The following is a 19,333-nucleotide window of genomic DNA, read 5'->3' on the forward strand; positions in this document are numbered from 1 at the left end:
AAAAAAAAAAAAAAAAAAAAAAAAAAAAAAAAAAAAAAAAAAAAAAAAAAAAAAACACCTTTTTGAAATTTGGAATAGAGTTCAAGGTGTCAAACAAACAAACGAAACCAAACAAGCCCCATCTTTCGGACTTATTAGATATAGTCAAATAAATATTTGCCTCATTACCTTAAAAAATTAAATGAAGTTTAATTATTAGCTTCTAATTTAATATGCTAATTTCCAAGGAGACTAAGATAAATACCATAATTAAATAAAAACGTTTAAATACATGTTCATTGCTTCCTAAAGCGAGGCACTGTTACTACTCTATGGGACACCTGTATTCGGGAACTAAGCGTCGTTTCCATCCGCAGCCGACTCACCCAGGAGTAGTAGACGGCCTGCGTCTTGCTGTTGCTCACCAGCTCCCTGTTGCTCGCTGGGCTGAAGGTGAGATAGTTCTGAAGCATAAAGCATAGATGTGTTACATGAAAATAAACCTGTTTCTCGCCACTTCAGCTGTTACAATTAAATATTAATTTTAATGGAAACAGGTAACAGAGTAGGGATAGACTTGGAACCTGGGAAACAAGGAGAAGAACATTTAAGGAAGGAGTGTAAGATGCGCTCCCTTTACAAGGTTCATTTATTCCAAGGCATCATCTGTAACAAGCACAGACTAAGCTGTACCCACCATTTAGCTATTCATCTATTCTCCCCACACCACCCCACTGGGCACTGAACCCAGGGTGCGACAGCTACTGCAATCCACCCTTGAACAACGGCCTCTGCCCCGTCTCTAATCATCTTATTCTGTGCTTTTTCAGACAAAGGCTGATGAGCGCACACTTCAGAGACTGACAGGCCCACGAGAGATCTTGGAATGAATACGAGGCTTTGGGAGGGAGTTCCGATTGCTGCCAAGACAGTATGGCGTGAGTTGTTGGCACCCTTCCCAAAAATCGACACCACAGAAACTGTAGTGAGGCAAACGCTAAATGCAGAAACCAAACAATGGCCACAGTTATGGGAGAGAAACCCCGGGCTGGAAGATTTGAGCCTGTGCAGGGAGCAGGAGCTGCCAGCTGGGATGCTGGAGGCAGAGAGGCCTTGCACACGGTGAGGGTGAGCCCGAGGAAGCTGCTTCTGCCCCACCCCTGCCATTCCCCCCACCTCCAGGCCTATTTCTTGCCAATTGTCTGCCTACCTACAGTGTCAATGTGAACTGCCAATGCCTGTGTTGGACTCACAGGGCAGCACACAGGCCTGGGGTGATGCAGACTGACGGAAGGCTTGGACCAGACCTCCCCACGGCTGAAAACCGGTCTTCAGCCAGGGTTCTTTCTATTTAAAGTGTCTTTTCTGCCAAGGAAGTTATCTCCTGACCTGTAAATAACTGCTATGCTTCTTTTAGTTTCTTTTTTCTTTTTCTTTTCCCCTGAGACAGGGGCTCACTATGTAGACCAGGCTGGCCTGGAACTCACAGAGATCCACCTGCCTCTGCCTCCCATGTGCCAGGATTAAAGGTTACAAGATTGGTCATCATTTAGGGGAAATAGCCTTCAAAACTAAATAATAAAATAAAGACTGAGAAGGGAAGGCTTGTTTCCTAGAAGCATCTGCTCTTACTGGTCACGAGGAGGAAAAGCCCTAAATGCCCACTAACAGGACAAACAAGCAGTTGACACACCCAAGGCACACCAGTCAAAAATGAGAAAGGAAAAAGAAAAATATCTGTGACCAGTGTCACAAAGTAAGCTGAGTGACAGAAACAGGGCTGGCGAGATGGCTCAGCAGGCAAAAATGCCTGTGCTTGCTGCGCAAGCCTGACAGCCCGAGTTCAATCCCTGAAGCCACGTAGAGGCGGATTGAGTGTATTGAATTCAGAGCTTCCTTCTGATTTCTACACATGCGACTTTCCCCAAACACACGTGCACACAGTAATAATGATTATGAAATTAAACATTAAGAAGCCAAAACTTTCCGGGGTGGAAGGCAGTCTGGAAGAAAGAAAAAAAAGAAGGAAGGAAGGAAGGAAGGAAGGAAGGAAGGAAGGAGTATGAAGGTGAGATTCAAAATAGAGGAAAGAAGTAGCGAGATCTCTTCTAGAAGGTTTTTTAAAAATGTATATTATGCATTATGTGTGTGACTGCAGGCCCTTACAATGAGGTCCGAAGACTACATTCAGGAGCTGGATCGATCCCTCTGTTGTAAGTTCCAGGGGTTCAATTCAGGCCCTCAGGTTTGCTTTTACCTACCCAGCCATTTTACTAGCTCCCTTCTAGATATTTTATGTGAAAAAGGCGTGGTGGTTTGAAATAAAAGGACCCTAAAGGCTGTGGCACTATTAGGAGGTGTGGCCTTGTTGGAGGAAGTGTGTCACTGAGAGGGCAGGCTTTGAGATCTCTTTTGCTCAAGTTTCCCTCAGCATGACTGACAGTCAACTTCCTGTTGTCTTCTGGTCAAGATGTAGTTAGCATCATGTGTGTCTACATACCACCATGCTCACTGTCATGATGATAATGGACTGCACCTCTGAAACTGTAAGCCACAATCTCAATTAAATGTTTTCTTTGCAAGAGTTTCCGTGGTCATGGTGTCTCTTCACACCAATAAAACAAACAAACAAACACAAAACCCTAAGACAAGGACCAAGGGGAAAAGTTAGAAGGAGATACGGGGCCCACAGGAGCTGGTTGGAGACTAGTGATGTAATCTGTCCTGTGCTGGTTCCGGGTTAAGGAGAGGCAGAGTGGAGGCCCCAGGGGAAGATAGCCAGAGGAGACCAAGAGGTCTAGTGAGCTAGCCTTTCGTGGGGCAGTTAAAGGGACAAAGAAACACGAGTGGGAGTGGTGACAGGCCAGTGTTTGACCCTCATGGCCCCCATCCTCTCAGTGACATATGAGGAACTCCGTCAGCCGCCAGCTGTGGGAACGGCTGTGGGGAAGGTAGGAATGGCGGCAGCCCCTGACCAGCCTGAGATCTCTGTTGTGGAATGTATCAAATTCTGTAGCCAACAGTAGCCCCACGCGGCTGGAGAGAACTTTAAATGTGGAGAGTGAAGCTGGAGAACCACCCGTCATTTGATTTCACTGCAATCAATTTAAATTTAAATAGTGCATTTGGCAAAGTTGCAGGACACAAAACTAAGAGGCAGAATCCAGCTGTGTTTTTACACAGCAGCCGTGAACAACCTGAAAAGGGGAATTAGGGAAGCAATTCCACTTTCAAAAGCACCAGAAAGAGAGAGAGGGAATATATATATATATATATATATATATGCAGGAATAAATTTAACTCAGGAGGCGAAAAGATTTGTAGGCTCGAAACTGCAAAGCACTGCCCAAAAAAGAACTGAAGACGGCATAAACAAACAGTGGGACACCTGGTGTGCTGTGCATTGGAAAACAATATAATTAAGATGACAATACTTCACAAAGTGATCTACAGACTCAGCAGGGAAAGTCCTAAAGGCATTTTGCAAGAAACAAACTGAAAAACCTGAAGCCAACTGTGGCAGCGCACACCTGCCATCCCCGCACTGGGGAGGCCAAGCCCCAAAGCCACTTCGTGTTCAAGGCTACCTAGGGACATAGGCAGCACCTGTCTCAAAGATGCTAAGCCTGAGACTGGTGTCCTAGTCTGCTCTCCATTGCTGTGATACAACAGTGACCAAAAGCAACTGGGAGAGGGGAAGGTTTGACTGAGGGCAGGGGGTGAAGGGGGTTGGGCGGGAGGAGGACACAGGCAGGACCCAGAGGCTCCAGGGTATTGCTGGTCACTGGCTTGTTCTTCGTGGCCTGCATAGCTGCTTTTGGTACAGCCCAGGCACACCTGTCCACGGATGGCATTGCCCACAGTGGGCTGAGCCCGCCCACATTAGTTGGCAATGAAGAAAATGCCTTACTTTCCCACAGGCCAGTGTGAAGGAGGCAACTGCCCAGGTATGCCTAGGCTGGCATCAATTAACAAAAACTAAACATTGCACCTAGGGAGAGGTCTGCAGTTAAAGGTGCTTGCCACACAAGCTGAGGACAGAAGCTGGGATCTCCAGAACCTAGGTAAATGTGGAGTGAGCGTGGTGGCCTGCTTGTGTGATCCCAGCCTCAGAAGCAGAGATGGGGGAATTCCCAGATAGATAGCTACCAGGACTAAACTTATCAGTTGGCTCTGGGTTTGATTGAGGAACCTTGGCCCAGTGAGCAAGGTAGAGGAGCAATGAAGGATGATTCTAGACATAAATCCTAATGGCCTCCACATATGCATACACACATGCACACTTCACACACACGCACACATGCACGCGCACGCACACGCATACACACACCCCATGCCTAAATAGTCACATGTGGCTGGCTGTTGGATCAGTGCAAATTTTAAAAATAGAAGCCTTTATTTTCCTGATTGATTGATAGGCTAGTAGAAATGGGGCAGCTGGACGTGTGACTGCATGAGGACCTGAGCCTTGCTGAGTTAGTTCCTCAACACTCTGGGTTTCGGATGTGTGACCCAGGTAGCACAGACCCAGTCCCCTCTAAACCAGGAAGAATGAGAACATGAGAAGCAGAGAACCCTGACGTGGGGCACAGAGGCCTGAGGTCAGCGCTCAGGGCATCCTAGACAGGCCTTCTTAGGCGAGCTGACAACAATGTATCCATCCGTTTATCTCCGCAATTCTCTGCAAGGTCCGAAACAGCAGAGCACCTGCCCCTGAATAAGGCAGGCTGCTGGCGGGTGGCTTTAGAGAGAGTATTTAATAATTGATGGTGGTAGTCCATAGGCAGCAGTAACTTCACTGGCATGTTTGCGTAGATTATGGGAGATAACGAAAGAACTGAGCAGAATCTAGGACGAGGCAAGTGTGTCAAACATATTAGCTATTATTAGGAAGTATAAAATGAGGTCTAGGCTAGGAAAGTGTCATTCAAAGCCCTCCTGCTCCAGGAGGAAACCCCGCTAACAAGGAGCCCCCACCGAGCAGCCTTGGTGTAAGCACAGGCCAGCAATCACAGGGTCAAACTCAACGCACCTGGGAACCATACTCTTTGGGAAGCTCAAGGGTGCATGCGGGCGTCTCCACTGCCAAGGTCCACTTCCAGATGCACACTTTCTGCAAGGAAAGCACAGCGAGGGACTTCTGAGGCCGCTGGGGGTGCAAGGAGAAGCCTACGGCTATGGAAACCCTACCTGAGGCCTGGGTAACTGAGCAATGGAAGTTGAGTCCTAAGCATGCTCCCTTCCCTCCTCCCCCCGCCACTCTGCACTGTGAAGCCTGCTTAGCCTAGAAACACACACACTACACACACACCCCAGGTGGCCTGTGTGGAGGTGGCTGCAAAGACATCTGGCAGTGTTGGCCAGCTCAGAGACGTCCACCCAAAGGCCACGTTACCTGGATTTCGGCGTCAGAGATGGTAGCCAGAAGCTTGGCGTCACGGGTGATGGCTATTGACCTTATGCCATTACCTTCTGGACAGCTGTCAAATATGGTGTGCACTGGGATTCTGGAAAACAGGACAGAGGGGACGGCCCTTGCCGAGGGATGCCTGGCTTCCCTCCTTTGAACTCAGCCCAAAGCTTCCACAAACATAACAAAGTATGATCTCTCTAGGCAAAGGAATGTTCATGTCTACTTAACATTTGTGTCCAAATAATTTGATTTTATTTACATATATTTTTAAGATTTATTTTATTTATTATATATACAGTGTTCTATCTACATGTTTGCCTGCAGGCCAGAAGAAAGCATCAGATCCCATTATAGATGGTTGTGAGCCAGCATGTGGGTGCTGAGAATTGAACTCAGGACCTCTGGAAGAGCAATAAATGCTCTTAACCTCTGAACCGAACCATCTCTCCAGTCCTTGTGTTGTTTTGTTTTGTTTTTTGAGACAGAGTTCCTCTGTGTATTCCTGGAATTCCTCTGTATACCTGAGTGCCACCACCACCCGGCAATTTATTCTTTTTAAAATATTTATTTTATTTTTAAAATTATGTGTATGTGTGCACAGATATATGTACATGAATGGCTTGTGGAAGCCAGAGGCGGCATTGGATCCCATGAAGCTGGAGTTACAAGCAGGTGACCTGCCAGACATGGATGCTAAAAACTGAACTCTGCGCGAGCAGCCAGCCTCTTAAAGGCTAGGTCATCTCGCTTTTTAGACAGGGGCTTGCTCTGTAGCCCAGGATGGCCTCAAAATTATGATCCTGTTGAGTGCTGGGATTACAGCTATGAGCTAGTAGGCACAGCTGAATTGATTCATTTTTATTCATTACTAATGTATGAGCAAAGCATCATCATTATGCATTCTTCCGCAAGGAGAAAAGACGCACTGACACCTGCCACAACACAGACACACCCTGAGAACGTGACTCTAGTGCAGGAAGCCAGACACCAAAGCTCACATGCACACGCCCACAGAGAGGAAACAGACTGGCAACTGCCCGGGTGTGGGGGTGGGGGGAGAAGTCAATGCTCCCAGGGAATGGGGATGGGTAGACTGCTTTGGAACAAGGTACAGGTGACGACTGTGTAACACTGTGACCGAATGCCAACCCTCACTGTGTGCTTTCAGGTGCCCAGTTGTACACTGCTTGAACTTTCCTCAACAGTAAGAACAGGCCTAACTGGAGCAATGGGGTACGTGTGCTCTGTTCTCTCTTCAGGAGCATTCCGGCCCTCAGTCGCTTGTTCCCAGTTCTGATATGATGCAGGGCTCTGGCCCTCAGTCGCTCCCGGTGCTGATTCGATGCAGGGCCCTTTTGCCACACAGGAAGGATGCTGTAAGGTTTGAATCTGCAGTGTCCACAGAGCCCTGGCTGTCAGCTGATAGACTTTGGGGCAGTGACTGAATACTGAAGGCTTTATGCTCATAACGAATTAATCCCTAGAGTGATTCATAGCATGAGGGCTGATGGTAGAAACTGGAATGTCGTACTGGGGAGATGGCTCAGGGCTTAACCACTTCCATTGCAAGCAGGAAGACTAGAGTTCTGCTCTCCGGAACGTGCACATAAACACTGGGTGGGTGTGGTGGCCCACCTGGTAATCCAGGGCTGGAAAAGAAGAGACAAGGATCCCCAGAACAAGTTGGCTCGCTAAACTAGTCAAATTGGCAAACTCTGGGTTCAACTGAGACCCTGTGTCAGTGAATATAAGAGTAATAGACGATAGCTCCCCAAAGTTAATCTTTGGCCACTAACATATGAAACCCCCCCCCCCCAACATACACAAACAGGGTGAGGGAGACTAGGAAGTGGCCTTGTTTCAGGAAGTAGTCACTGGAGTCGTGTCCCAGCCCCTTCCTGTGTGCTTCCTGGCTAGTGTAGCATGAGGTAAGCTGCTATGTTCCAGTGTTCTCTGACTTCCAGGGCACCATGCTCTGCCTCCCAACAGACTCGGGGGGTGAGGGGGGAGAGGATGCTGACCATCAAACCAGATGACCTCAGTTTGATCCCAGGGACTTGCAGGGCAGAAGGAGAAAACCCACAAGTCCTCTGACCTCCACACTTGAGACATGGCACACCTGTGCCTCCCCAGTAAATGGATTGATAAAAATGTTTTAAAATGCAATTGCTAAGAGACAGGATTAAAACATTCTCCTTTAATTATTTTTTTGTTTTTATGTGTATGGCTGTTTTGTCTACAAGCATATCTGTGTACGACATGTGAGCCTGACACCCACGGAGGCCAGAAAAGGGCATTGGATTCCCTGGAACTGTAGCTACAGACAGCTGTGAGCCACCGTGAGCGTGCCGGGAATCAACCCGAGGCCTCTGGAACAGCAGGGCTCATACCCACTGAGCCATCTCTCCAGACCACAATTAAAATATTTTTTAAATGAGGTTTGAGCTGAATAAGTAACCAAAACATGTGGGGGGAAAAAAAAAACAATCCAAGTGAGAACAGGCAAACACAGGCTGCTCTGTCGTGTGGGCATGAATGCTCCTTCAGCCTTGTAAACCCCGGAAGAGATTCCCAACTACACAACACGGTCCTGGTTTGGAGAAGGGTGTAAGTGAGGAGACATTTTCCTGTTTTCACTTCCACACTCCTACTCTGTCCCTGCCAAGACGTCCCAACAGCGCAGTTCCTTCCCAGCCTTGACACACACGGGATTCAGTGAGGTGACATGTAAACACCGCTGGGAACCCATGAATGCCAGACACGACGGGAACAAGTGTGTGGGATTGGGAGGCCGCGGACTTAACCTGGGGGCAGGGGATCCAGAGGCAGCAAGACAGTGAGCTGTGTGGCGCCCCACATTTTCCTTCTGCAGAGGCCCTGTTACAGCCACTGCGAACAGTCCCCTGGTCACAGCAGTGTCAGCTGGCCGGGACAAAGTCCGTGCTCCACTGAAGGACACTGGTTCTCCGTCATTCGAGAAGCTTCAGCTACCTGAAATGCAGCCCTAAGCGTTCACATGGCAGGGAAAGGCAGCGCGGAGGTCACCGTGGGAGAAGGGGGCAGCTCTCACTTAGCAGGGAATGGCAGCTTGGAGGTCACCGTGGGAGATTAGGTCTTACCCCTTGCAAGCAACAGAACATCCAACTTGATCCTGAGGGAAAACTGACCCAAGCAAGAGGCTATCTATAAATGGAGGCTGCTCATTCATTTCCTGGCTGCCCAGATCCGAATAATTACACAGAAACTATATTAATTCCAATACTGTTTGGACAATGGTTCATGCATATTTCTAGCTAGTCTTACATCTTAAATTAATCCATTTCTATTATTCTGTGTATCATGATGAGGCTGTGGCTTACCAGGTCAAGTTCCAGTGTCTGTCTTTCTCCTTCGGCAACTACATGGTATCTTGCTGACTCTGCCTACTCTCTCTCTATATATCGCTTCCAGCCTGGCTATATTCTGCCCTGCCATAGGCCAAAGCAGCTTTATTCATTAGCTAATAAAAGCAACACATATACAGAAGGATATCCCACATCATCTCCCCTTTTCTGTCTAAATAAAAAGGAAGGTTTTAACTTTAACATAGTAAAATGACATATAAAAAAGTTATCAAACAAGAATTATAGTTACAATATTTAGTCCATTTACATTAAGCAAATTAAGAAAACTACTCTATCATCTACCCTATCTTTGTGAATCTAAAGTTTCATATCTAATTTATCTTTTATCATAACTAAGACAAACTATAACTATCTATTCTTCTACTCTTCAAAGACTCCAGAAGGATATATTACCTAAGTAAACAAGAAGTACATTGTAGGGGCTGGAGAGATGGCTCAGTGGTTAAGAGCATTGCCTGCTCTTCCAAAGGTCCTGAGTTCAATACCCAGCAACCACATGGTGACTCACAACCATCTGTAATGAGATCTGGTGCCCTCTTCTGGCCTACGGGCACACATGCAGACAGGATATTGTATACATAATAAATAAATTAATTAATTAAAAAAAAGAAGTACATTGTAAGCAACTTCTAAAACTCTAGAATTGACAGAGACATCTCATGACCTGGACAGTCACACAAAGTTCTTTTGTAATGTTGGGGCATCCAATCTTCAGCCTACAGGCCCATAATATCTGGCAGACATTTCAGTGAAGCAGGAAATTTAAATATCTGTTCTGTCTATATTGGCAGTTTGTCAGTCACTTTCTTCCGTGTCCTGCAGAATGTCTGGCAGCTTCTTCTGTGAAGCAGGAACCCTGAAGGACTATTCCATCTTTTGAAAAGTTCAACAGTCACTTTTTTGTGTGTCCAGTTCATACAGCATACCATCAAGCTGTTCAGGCAAGAGCAATTTCTTGCCCAAATGGCTAGCAAACTCCATAGGGAGCCTCTTTGATGCCCATCATTCTTTTGAAGTAGATTGGTGCTGCCAGAAGCAGACATGTCAAGAAAAGTCTAAGTCCTTAAAAATATTTTAAATGGGGGGCTGGAGAGATGGCTCAGAAGTTAAGAGCACTGCCTGCTCTTCCAAAGGTCCTGAGTTCAATTCCCAGCAACCACATGGTGGCTCACAACCATCTGTAATGGGGTCTGGTGCTTCTTCTGGTCTGCTGGCATACACACAGACAGAATATTGTATATATAATAAATAAATAAATATTTAAAAAATATTTTAAATGCCATATTCAGCAGGTCTTTGAAATGTTGAAGATTATCTATTCAGTTGAAATATATCTTTGTATACCTAGAAAACATAACTAATATAATTAAAAATTTGATTTTGATATTATCTGATTAATCTGTATTTCTTAACTATATATTACATTTTGTAATGAGCTGCACAAACACAATACCTTAATCAAGAGCAGAAATATATATACACAGTATAACAAAATCAACCTTAAATTTGTATCAATAGATCAAGATCCATACCAATGCAAAGTATCCATCTCTATATCACATCCCTCTTTAAATGAAAACAAACATTTATAAACAATCATTTTGGGAATTTGGGCATTGTTTTCTCCAAGCTGCTTCCTGCTGTTTGTTGGACCAAGTATTGGGGGGGGAGGAGGTGTTCACAATGACCTTTCAGGGGTCTTGGTACATCAAACCACATTAGCCTGGAAGGATTCCACAAGTTCCCATCCTCTGTAGAAACAAAAGTAGAACTTCTTTTCCAAAGTAACCTATCCTTAGACTCAAATTTTGAAGTCAAGATACATTTAAAACATATATGTTGATTTAGCTTAGCATCCCCCAGAATCAAATATCTCTCTGCAGTCAAAAGAATTAAAGAAAACACAATAATATATATATAATCCAGACTCTCTATGTATATTTCATCTTTATGTGGTTTATTTTTTTAATCCTTTCATCTATGACTGTCTATACTCTTTTTTTTTTTTTGAGACAGGGTTTCTCTGTGGTTTTGGAGCCTGTCCTGGAACTAGCTCTGTAGACCAGGCTGGTCTTGAACTCACAGAGATCTGCCTGCCTCTGCCTCCCAAGTGCTGGGATTAAAGGCGTGCGCCACCACCGCCTGCCTGTCTATACTCTTTTATATTACTTTTATTGTCTCATTAAAGACTTTGTTTCATTTTTAGAACCATTTCTTTATATAACTGTCTATATTCTTTTTCTTCTCTCTCCCAAGCCTATGTACATTTTTTTACACACTGTGTCTCCTTTAGAGGTTTATTTTCATCTGAATCTGTCTTTATTGCATATCTGTAACCATTTTCTGACTAGAAGTGCCTTTTTTTTTCTGCTAAGCGGATGTGTCTGGGACCAAGGCTGCTTGGTTGTTGGTTGTGTTCAGTCCAACACGATGGAGGTATGTTCACCACCTCTGCAAGCCATGCTCTCCACTCCAGCCCCAGGGATGCAGCAGGTCGATGTCACCATTAAGCAACTAGTAGTATGCTGCTCACAAACCCCATTTAAGGACCTCTCAAAAGAGCCAGAGTTTGTGCTGCCAGCATAAACCAGGAAGCTGTCTCTTAAAGAAGTCATGCAGTTTTTGCCACTAATGCTGAGTCAGGAAGCCTTCTCTTAAAGGAATCACGCCTCTGCCTGCTGCCAGCAAACATAGCCCACCTGAGAAAATGCTGCTACCAAGAAGCCATGCTTAACACTGTTCTTTTGTGTCTAGAATTCCTTCCCAAGCTCTCTCAGTAGTTGGCCCATATTGGCACCATCTGTAAATGGAGGCTGCTCGTTTGTTTCCAAGCCACCAAGACCCCAATAATCACACAGAAGCTATATTAATTCCAACACTGTTTGGTTAATGGTTCATTCATATTTCTAGTGATTTAACCCATTTCTATTAGTCTGTGTATCACGACGAAGCTGTGGCTTACTGGGTAAGGTTCTAGCATTTTTCTCCTTTGGCAACTACATGGCATTTCTCTGACTCTGCCTATTCATTCTCTCTCTCTCTCTCTCTCTCTCTCTCTCTCTCTCTCTCTCTCTCTCTCTCCATATATATATTTCCCTCCAGCCTGGCTATATTCTGCCCTGCTATAAGCCAAAGCATCTTTATTCATTAGCCAATAAAAGCAACACATATACAGAAGGACATCCCACATCAGATGTCTGCAAAAATCTATCAACAGAAGGGCATCGTTAGCAGTGTCTCTTCTTGGAAGCCTCTGTGGACAGTCGCCTTCATGGCAAGAGCCACCACTGCTTTCTTGTTTATGACATGGGCTCCCAGCTAGATCAGAGCACAGTTGTAGCCCCACTCGGTGCTGTGGTATAATTCCTTTGTACACTGTGAAGGTTTGTCACTCAGATTGACTCAATAAAAAGCTGAACGGTCAATGGCTAGGCAGGATTTTCAGGGCAGGAAGGACTCAGAGAAGAAAGGCGGAGTCAGCAGCCAGGGCAGAGGAAGAAGGAGATGAACATGCATACTGAGAAAAGGTACCACCACATGGTAGAGTGTAGATAAGAAATACGGGTTAATTTCAGATGTAAGAGTTAGCAACAAGCCTAAGCTATCAGCTGAGCATTTATAGTTAATAATTAGTCTCTGCGTAGGTTATTGGGGAAGCAGCTGGTGGGACAGAGAAAGTCCACCTACAGCTTGGTGCCTGGTTTGAGTTTTAGTTTTATGATATTCGACCTGATAACTTATGGCCCGTAAAAGATTATCCAGAGTCTTTTTCTGGTCTTAGAATTAATATTCTCTTTATTAAAGTGACAAATTAAAGAACACATTATTTTTCCTTAAGGTTTTTGTTCAACTTAAAAGTCTTACTCAGGGCTACGGATACAGTTTCATGATGGAGGACCCACAGAGCATGTGTGTGACCCCAGGCTCAGTCCCTACTACTGCAGCTATGACCATAGCAAAAGGTTAGCTGGGTGTGGCGGTAAACATTGGTGAGCCCAGCAGTTGGAGGCTGGGACATCAGGCTAGTCTGGGCTGCACAGTGAATTCCACGTTGCTCTAGACTACCTAGGAGGCCTCTGTCTCAAAACAGACCCTGCTTGCTTTATAAATGGAGCATACTGTTTGTAGTCACCTTTGTGTGGCTTTGATTAATGTACGGCTACACAAATCTGGCTATTAGCCTTTAAAAAATTAAGATGCGTGTGGAAATATAATATATTCAGTTTTATGGTTAAGATTTTTTTGTGGTCTCAGTAAGAAACAAATTTCTTACCAATACTGGAGTAATTCCTATAAATCTAATAAAAGTATCTATAAATATGGTAAGCCTTAAGTTTTCAGAAGTGTTTCTAACACTGTTTATAAAGCTAAAATGATTTCTATTCAAGGTTGGAAGTCTAAATTAGCAACACATTTCAATTAAAATCACAAATCTAATCTGCTAGAGACCCTGATCCATCAAGTTCTCTTAAACTTTATACAGCCCGGAAATTCTGAGCAAGCTTTTTGGGTCATACACACATTAATACTACAGAGCTAAGTGATCAGTCTTCTCTGTGTTTAATCTGATACCTTTCCAGGGCTGAGACCACTCTCCCACGGTGACCTCCGTGCTGCCTTTCCCTGCCACGTGAACGCTTAGGGCTGCATTTCAGGTAGCTGAAGCTTCTCGAATAACAGAGAACCAGTGTCCTTCAGTGGAGCACAGACTTTGTCCCGGCCAGCTGGCACTGCTGTGACCAGGGGACTGTTCGCAGTGGCTGTAACAGGGCCTCTGCAGAAGGAAAATGTGAGGGCCACACAGCCCACAGGGACCTCGGGCATGCAAGTGGGGACAGCTCCCTCTCTGAGGAAAGAGTCTTCATGACTCTGATGTGCGGTGCGTATGTGTTCTCTGTAAGCCAGGGTCACAGCAGCTTCCAGACAGGCAGCTACACAATCAGGTTTATTCTTGGGAAACGACAGTACAAAATCTTGTGCAGGAAAACCACATGATGAAGGCCTCTGTGTGTGTTTAAATCTAGCAGATGTTCTAGAAGGAAGTGCAGCAGACTGATTATCACTGGAAAAAGCACCGTGGCTGGTGATGACGGCCAATGCAGACTTCAATTTTCAGCTCAAATAATTCATTTAGTTTTTCATTAAAATTATGACAAATGTCTTCAGTGATGAGTCACGCCTCACTCCTGTTGCACTGTGGCCAATGGAATTCGAAAGGAAGCACAAGGCTGGAGAGAGAGCTCAGCAGTCAACACACTGGCGGCTCTGCTCTTGTAGAAGAGCTGGGCTTGGCTCCCAGCACCCACACAGCAGCTCGCAAACATCTGTATCTCCATTTCCAGGGGATCAGAACCCCTCTTATGACTTCTCATGCACATACATAAAATTAATATTTAATTACTTATTTGTGTGTTTGTCTATGGGTATTTTACTTGTGTATATGTCTGTGCACTATGTGTGTGCAGCGTCCCCAGAGGCCAGAAAAGGGCACAGGACTCCCTAGGAATGGAATTATAGGTGGTTGTGAGCTGTCATGTGGATGAGGATTGAGCCTGGGTCCTCCAGAAGGACACTCCATGCTCTTAACCACTGAGCCATTGCTCAAGGCTCTACATAAATTTTCTAACCAAAAAGACTGGAGTGCTAGAACAGGAATTTGCTTTAACGGTGCTGTGCCCACGAGAGAAGCACAAAGCCCACATGCTGCACGACTCCATTCCCGGAAGTCTGACATACACACATCTGTGGAGGGAGGTGTATCAGAGGAGCTGCGAGAGACAGGGTGGGAGCTGCTCAGGACACACCTGCAGTGATGCCAATATCCATCTGGAAGCAGCTCGCTGTGGTGTAACTAATATCACTGGATTATATATTTAAGAATGGCTGCTGGGTATGGCAGTGTACACTTAGGACCCCAGTATGCAGAAGGAGCGTGAATTCAAGGACAGACTGGATTCTATAGTAAAACCCTGTCTCAGAACAACCCAAAAATAAATAATAAAAATAAACTAGGGCTGGTAAGATGGCTCGGTGGGAACAGACACCTGCTGGCAAGCTTGATAGTCTGAGTTCAGCCCCCTCGGAACCCACAGAAAAGGGGAGAACCATCTCCCACTCTTATCTATGAACCCCACACGTGCTGTGGCCTGGACGGATGGATGGACGGACACACACACAAATAAATAAATAAATGTAAAAAATAAACAAAATGGTTAACATGGTGACTTCTAAGTTGTCTATATTTTACTACAATAAAAAATAATAAACCCATGCAGGGTCTGTAATCCTGCACTTGGGAGGCAGAGCAGGGGAACCTCTGTGAGTTCCAGGCCAGCCCGGTCTACAGAGTGACACCTTCAAAATAAAATTTAAAAATAAACCATTTCAACAGATGATTAGTCCCAGAATGAACCTGAGGAGTCAGCTAGGAACGGTCTAGCATGTGGGGACAGGCAAAGAAGCTATCTGCAAGGTAGATACCACAGGACTTCAGTCATTTTAGCAGGAGATGCCTGGGAATAGCGCAGCCTCCCCACAGGGTTGTGGTGACAACTGTCTCTTGTCCCGAGAACCACATGGCAGCCTCTCATCACTGCTCACGTTTATGGGATGCCCAGAATGAGGACCTGAGAAGACGCTGGAGGAAGCAGCCTCGGGAAGTGCACTGCTGGCTATCACTAGAGTCACTTCAGGTGACTGAGTAGCAGGACCTAAGGAGGGCAGGGTCGCTGCTCAGCTGACAGACAGCAGCCCTGTGTACCCCACTCTAGGACTTATACAGAAGCCCTGCTTAACTGTCTTATTCATCTTGACTCAATTATTACCGACGCTCCCAAACAAGCCAGGGCCTTCCGTCCTGCTGGAGCCTAGAGCCCTTCTCTGCTTCTGGGACTGAAGCAAGGTCCACTTGTACAGCAGCCCTGAGGGGTGGGCAGAGCAAGGCAAACAGGGTCGACAAATTCACGTCTAGGAAATCCTAGAAGAGCAATGTCATTTGGAAACAGGGTCTTTGGGGCATGTGAGATGACTCAGTAAGAATACTTGCCAGCAAGTCTCAGTGCTTGAGTTTGATCCCCTGGACCCACAGAAGAGAACACACGGCAAGTTCTCCTCCAGCCTTCACATGTAGACCATGGTGTGTACACACACACAGAGAGAAAGAGAGAAAGAGACAGAGAGACAGAGACAGAGACACAGAGAGAGACAAAGAGAAAAAGAGACACAGAGACAGAAAGACAGAGACACAGAGAGAGACACACACAGAGAGAAAGTAATTTTTAAAAGAAGTTGAGCCTTTGCAGATACAGTTGGCTAGGAAGGCTCTAAGACCCATGTCCTACAGAAGAGGAGACACAGAGGCAGAGAAAAGCCATGAGAGGATGGAAGGCAGAGACCAGATGCCAAAGAACGCCGAGGACCGCCAGCATCCAGCAAAAGCAAGGGGAGCAGCCTGGGATAGAGTCTCCCGCAGAGCCCCAGAGGAATAGACCTGCTGATACCTCTAATTTAATACTTCTAGACCCGTGAGGAAGTAAACTCCTACTATTTAAACACACACGCATACAAATTAACTAAACATAAAGCTATATACACATATACACAGAGAGACAGAAAACAGTGGACTGCAAAAAGAGGGGACTCATTGTAGGTAAAGGCTACAGAGGACCCTGTATCAAAAGAAAAAGGAACTTCAATGAAAATCTTTTGTATCTGTCATAGAGGTAAGGTTCTTGATTGTGACAGATTTGACATCCAGGCCATGCTCCACCCTGACGTGAGCTGGGTAACTGTGACCCTCCCTCAGACCAGTCTATTCTGGGCCACCAGCAAACCAAGTTTCTTGGCAATACCATTATTTAGCCCCTTCTCGGCCACAGTGGCCAATCCTCTACAGAAATCGGAGTGAGAAAGATCCGCCCACACAGAGCCTACCCTGAGAAGGAGTCCCATATAATGATGAGGCAGTCTGGCCCTTTGTCTGCTGTGGCGATCCATCGCCTGTCTTCACTGACACAGAGGCAGGAGATGATATTAGGGTGGCCCTAGGGAGAAGAAGAAGACAGTTTTAGAAACAATAAGGATAGAGCCTAGTGTGGCCCTCAAGGAGGGCTGGGTCCACAGAGCCCTGAGCGCTTCCAAAAGCTCGCCTGCCTGAGTCACTTCCACGGGCCCTCCCTAATCTGTCAGTCAGTGGTCGGGGGTGGGGCAGGGTTCCCACGCTTTCTCTTCCTCCATGAAGCTGAAGGAGCTGTACTCACCAAAGGATTAGGTACTCCCTAGGGATGGAGTTAAGTGGCCAACTCAACCAGGACCTCTGAACTCCCTGCTGGCCTTGTGCCCCACAAACACTACTAACCTTGGATCGCTGAACATTGACTCTGCAAGTCACCCAGTCATCTCCCCAAAAAACAAATCCAGAAACATACTCAAAGAGGACAGCATTCTTCCCCCCCCCCAAAAAAAAAAAACGGGTTTCTTTGTGTAGCCCTGGCTATCCTAGAACTCACTCTGTAGTCCAGGCTGGCCTTGAACTCACAGAGATCCCCTGCTTCTGCCTCCTGAGTGCTGGGATTAAAGGCGTGCGCCACCACTACTGCCCAGCTTGATGACAGCATTCTTGTAGGACTTGGTCCCCGCTTTTCCTCCCCTGCCGTCTAATCTGTACCAGTCACCCTGACAGTCTTCTCTGGCCCTCACACACAAGGCCTTAGCCCTGGAAGCTGCTTCCATCTGGAAAGGTCTTCCCCAGACTGTCCTGTTGGTTCATTTTTAGGTCTCGGCAGAAACAGGACTTTCTTGGGCCCCGCTAGTTAACCTAAGGTTTCTCACATCCCGGCTTCCTTAGTACACCTCCCCATCTCCTCTGAATGCTGACTCTGTGCCCCTCTGTGTATGTGCCCTGCTTCAATGCCTGTTTATCTCACAGACTGGGAAATCCATGAAGATGGGGCTAGGTCAGTTTTGTTCACGGCCACAGGCAATCTGAAACTCAGCAGTAGTTAGGATACAACTACATTGTGAAGAGATGGTCAAGATCAGCCCTCATTGCACACTGGCAGGGCTAGGCTCTTGTGGGTTATGCTATACCCATCTAAGCTGCTAGCCCATCCCAGCTACCTTCCCTCTTGATTCCTGTACATGGAGACACCAATGCTTAATCCAGCTTCAATGGGACTTGCTCACTCACTGTTTTTATCAGAAAGGAAAGGCCTCAGGCTGCATCCCTGGGGTGCTTGGGAAATCCTTCGTGAATCTTAGCATTGAGCACAGAAGGTCCTATAGCATCACACATTCACGAAAGAACAACTAAACCATAACTAAACTAAACTAACATAACATAACTAAAAACCAGGTTAACATTGGAACAGGAGATGCTCAGAAACAGGACACTTGGGTAGGGGATGATGACAATGAAAGGGGTCAGACCATCAGGGATGCAGGAAGCAAGCAGGGTGAGGAAGGCAGGGCAGGCGTAGAGGACACCCAGGGAAGGGGTGAAATAAGAGCCACTGCGGAAGCAAGGGAAGAACAGGAGGCCACCTGAGTACTTCCAAATCCTGAGACCTAGAACCACTGCACACTAACGCAGTCTGCAGTCTGGGCGGTCACCGGCACACTCTGAGCCTGCTTCCTCTTCTGTCGCGAGGGCATACTAACACCTACTTTCCAGCACGGTCCCAGAGTCTCAGTGGCTGTGGGCCTGCGTCCCTGAGCAACCCGCCCTCCATAGCTCATCACACCTCTGGGGATACGGTCAATGCTGCCATGTTTTTTGTTTGGTCATTTGTTTTGTTTTGCTTTATTTTTGCAGAAATGTACAAAATCCAGATGTTTCCAATTCTTGAAATGTTAGAAACAACTATTGTTTGCCACTGGACACTGATTAGATTCACAGACAGTAGGCAGCAGCAGTGTGTGTGCGTGTGCAGAGGGGTGCGGGTGTGCACGCACACACCTGCCACAATGCAAATGTGGAGGTCAGAGGACAACCTATGAGAGCTGTTTCTCTCCTTCCACCATGTGGGTCTTGGGGACCAAACTCGGGTCATCAGGCTTGGAGCTTGCAAGCCACCTCACCTGCCATAGCATGTGCCTCTAAAGCAGCGGTTCTCAACTTGTGGGTGGGGACCCTTTGTCAAACCTTTATCACCAAAAATATTTACAATACGATTCATAACAGGAGCAAAATTACAGTATAAAGTAGCAACAAAAATAATTTTATGGCCTGCAGGTGGTGGCACATGCCTTTAATTCCAGCACTTGGGAGGCAAAGGCAGGTGGATCTCAGTGAGTTCGAGGCCAGCCTGGTCTAGAAAGCAAGTTCCAGGATAGCCAGGACTGTTACGCAGAGAAACCCTGTCTCGAAAAATAAAACAAAAAATTTTATAGTTGGGAGGTCACAGAAACACGAGGGTATTAAAGGGTAGCAGCATTAGGAAGGTTGAGAGCCACTGATCTAAAGGGAGAATTTTCTGGAAAAAAGGAGAGGCCAGCAGGAATGACATTGAGGCACTGAAGTCAGCCTGGGACCCAGGGG

The 19,333-nt window shown here is 46.2% G+C and overlaps 1 protein-coding gene across 3 annotated transcripts in view; it reads right to left on the reverse strand.

Moving 5' to 3' along the window:
* Cfap251 (cilia and flagella associated protein 251) overlaps positions 1-19,333 on the reverse strand; it is a 90,468-nt gene that overhangs the window by 62,791 nt on the left and 8,344 nt on the right. For all 3 annotated transcript variants that reach the window (XM_050146607.1, XM_050146606.1, XM_050146605.1), the window contains 4 exons: positions 16,729-16,838; positions 5,375-5,486; positions 5,012-5,092; positions 366-443 (listed from right to left, as the gene is read on the reverse strand). In XM_050146607.1, the coding sequence (XP_050002564.1) occupies positions 366-443; positions 5,012-5,092; positions 5,375-5,486; positions 16,729-16,838 (381 nt within the window). The remainder of the gene's footprint in view (positions 1-365; positions 444-5,011; positions 5,093-5,374; positions 5,487-16,728; positions 16,839-19,333) is intronic.

Source organism: Alexandromys fortis, unplaced genomic scaffold, assembly GCF_014885135.2.
Source record: "Alexandromys fortis isolate MF-2015 unplaced genomic scaffold, M_Fortis_MF-2015_v1.1 scaffold_56, whole genome shotgun sequence".
Taxonomy (NCBI): domain Eukaryota; kingdom Metazoa; phylum Chordata; class Mammalia; order Rodentia; family Cricetidae; genus Alexandromys; species Alexandromys fortis.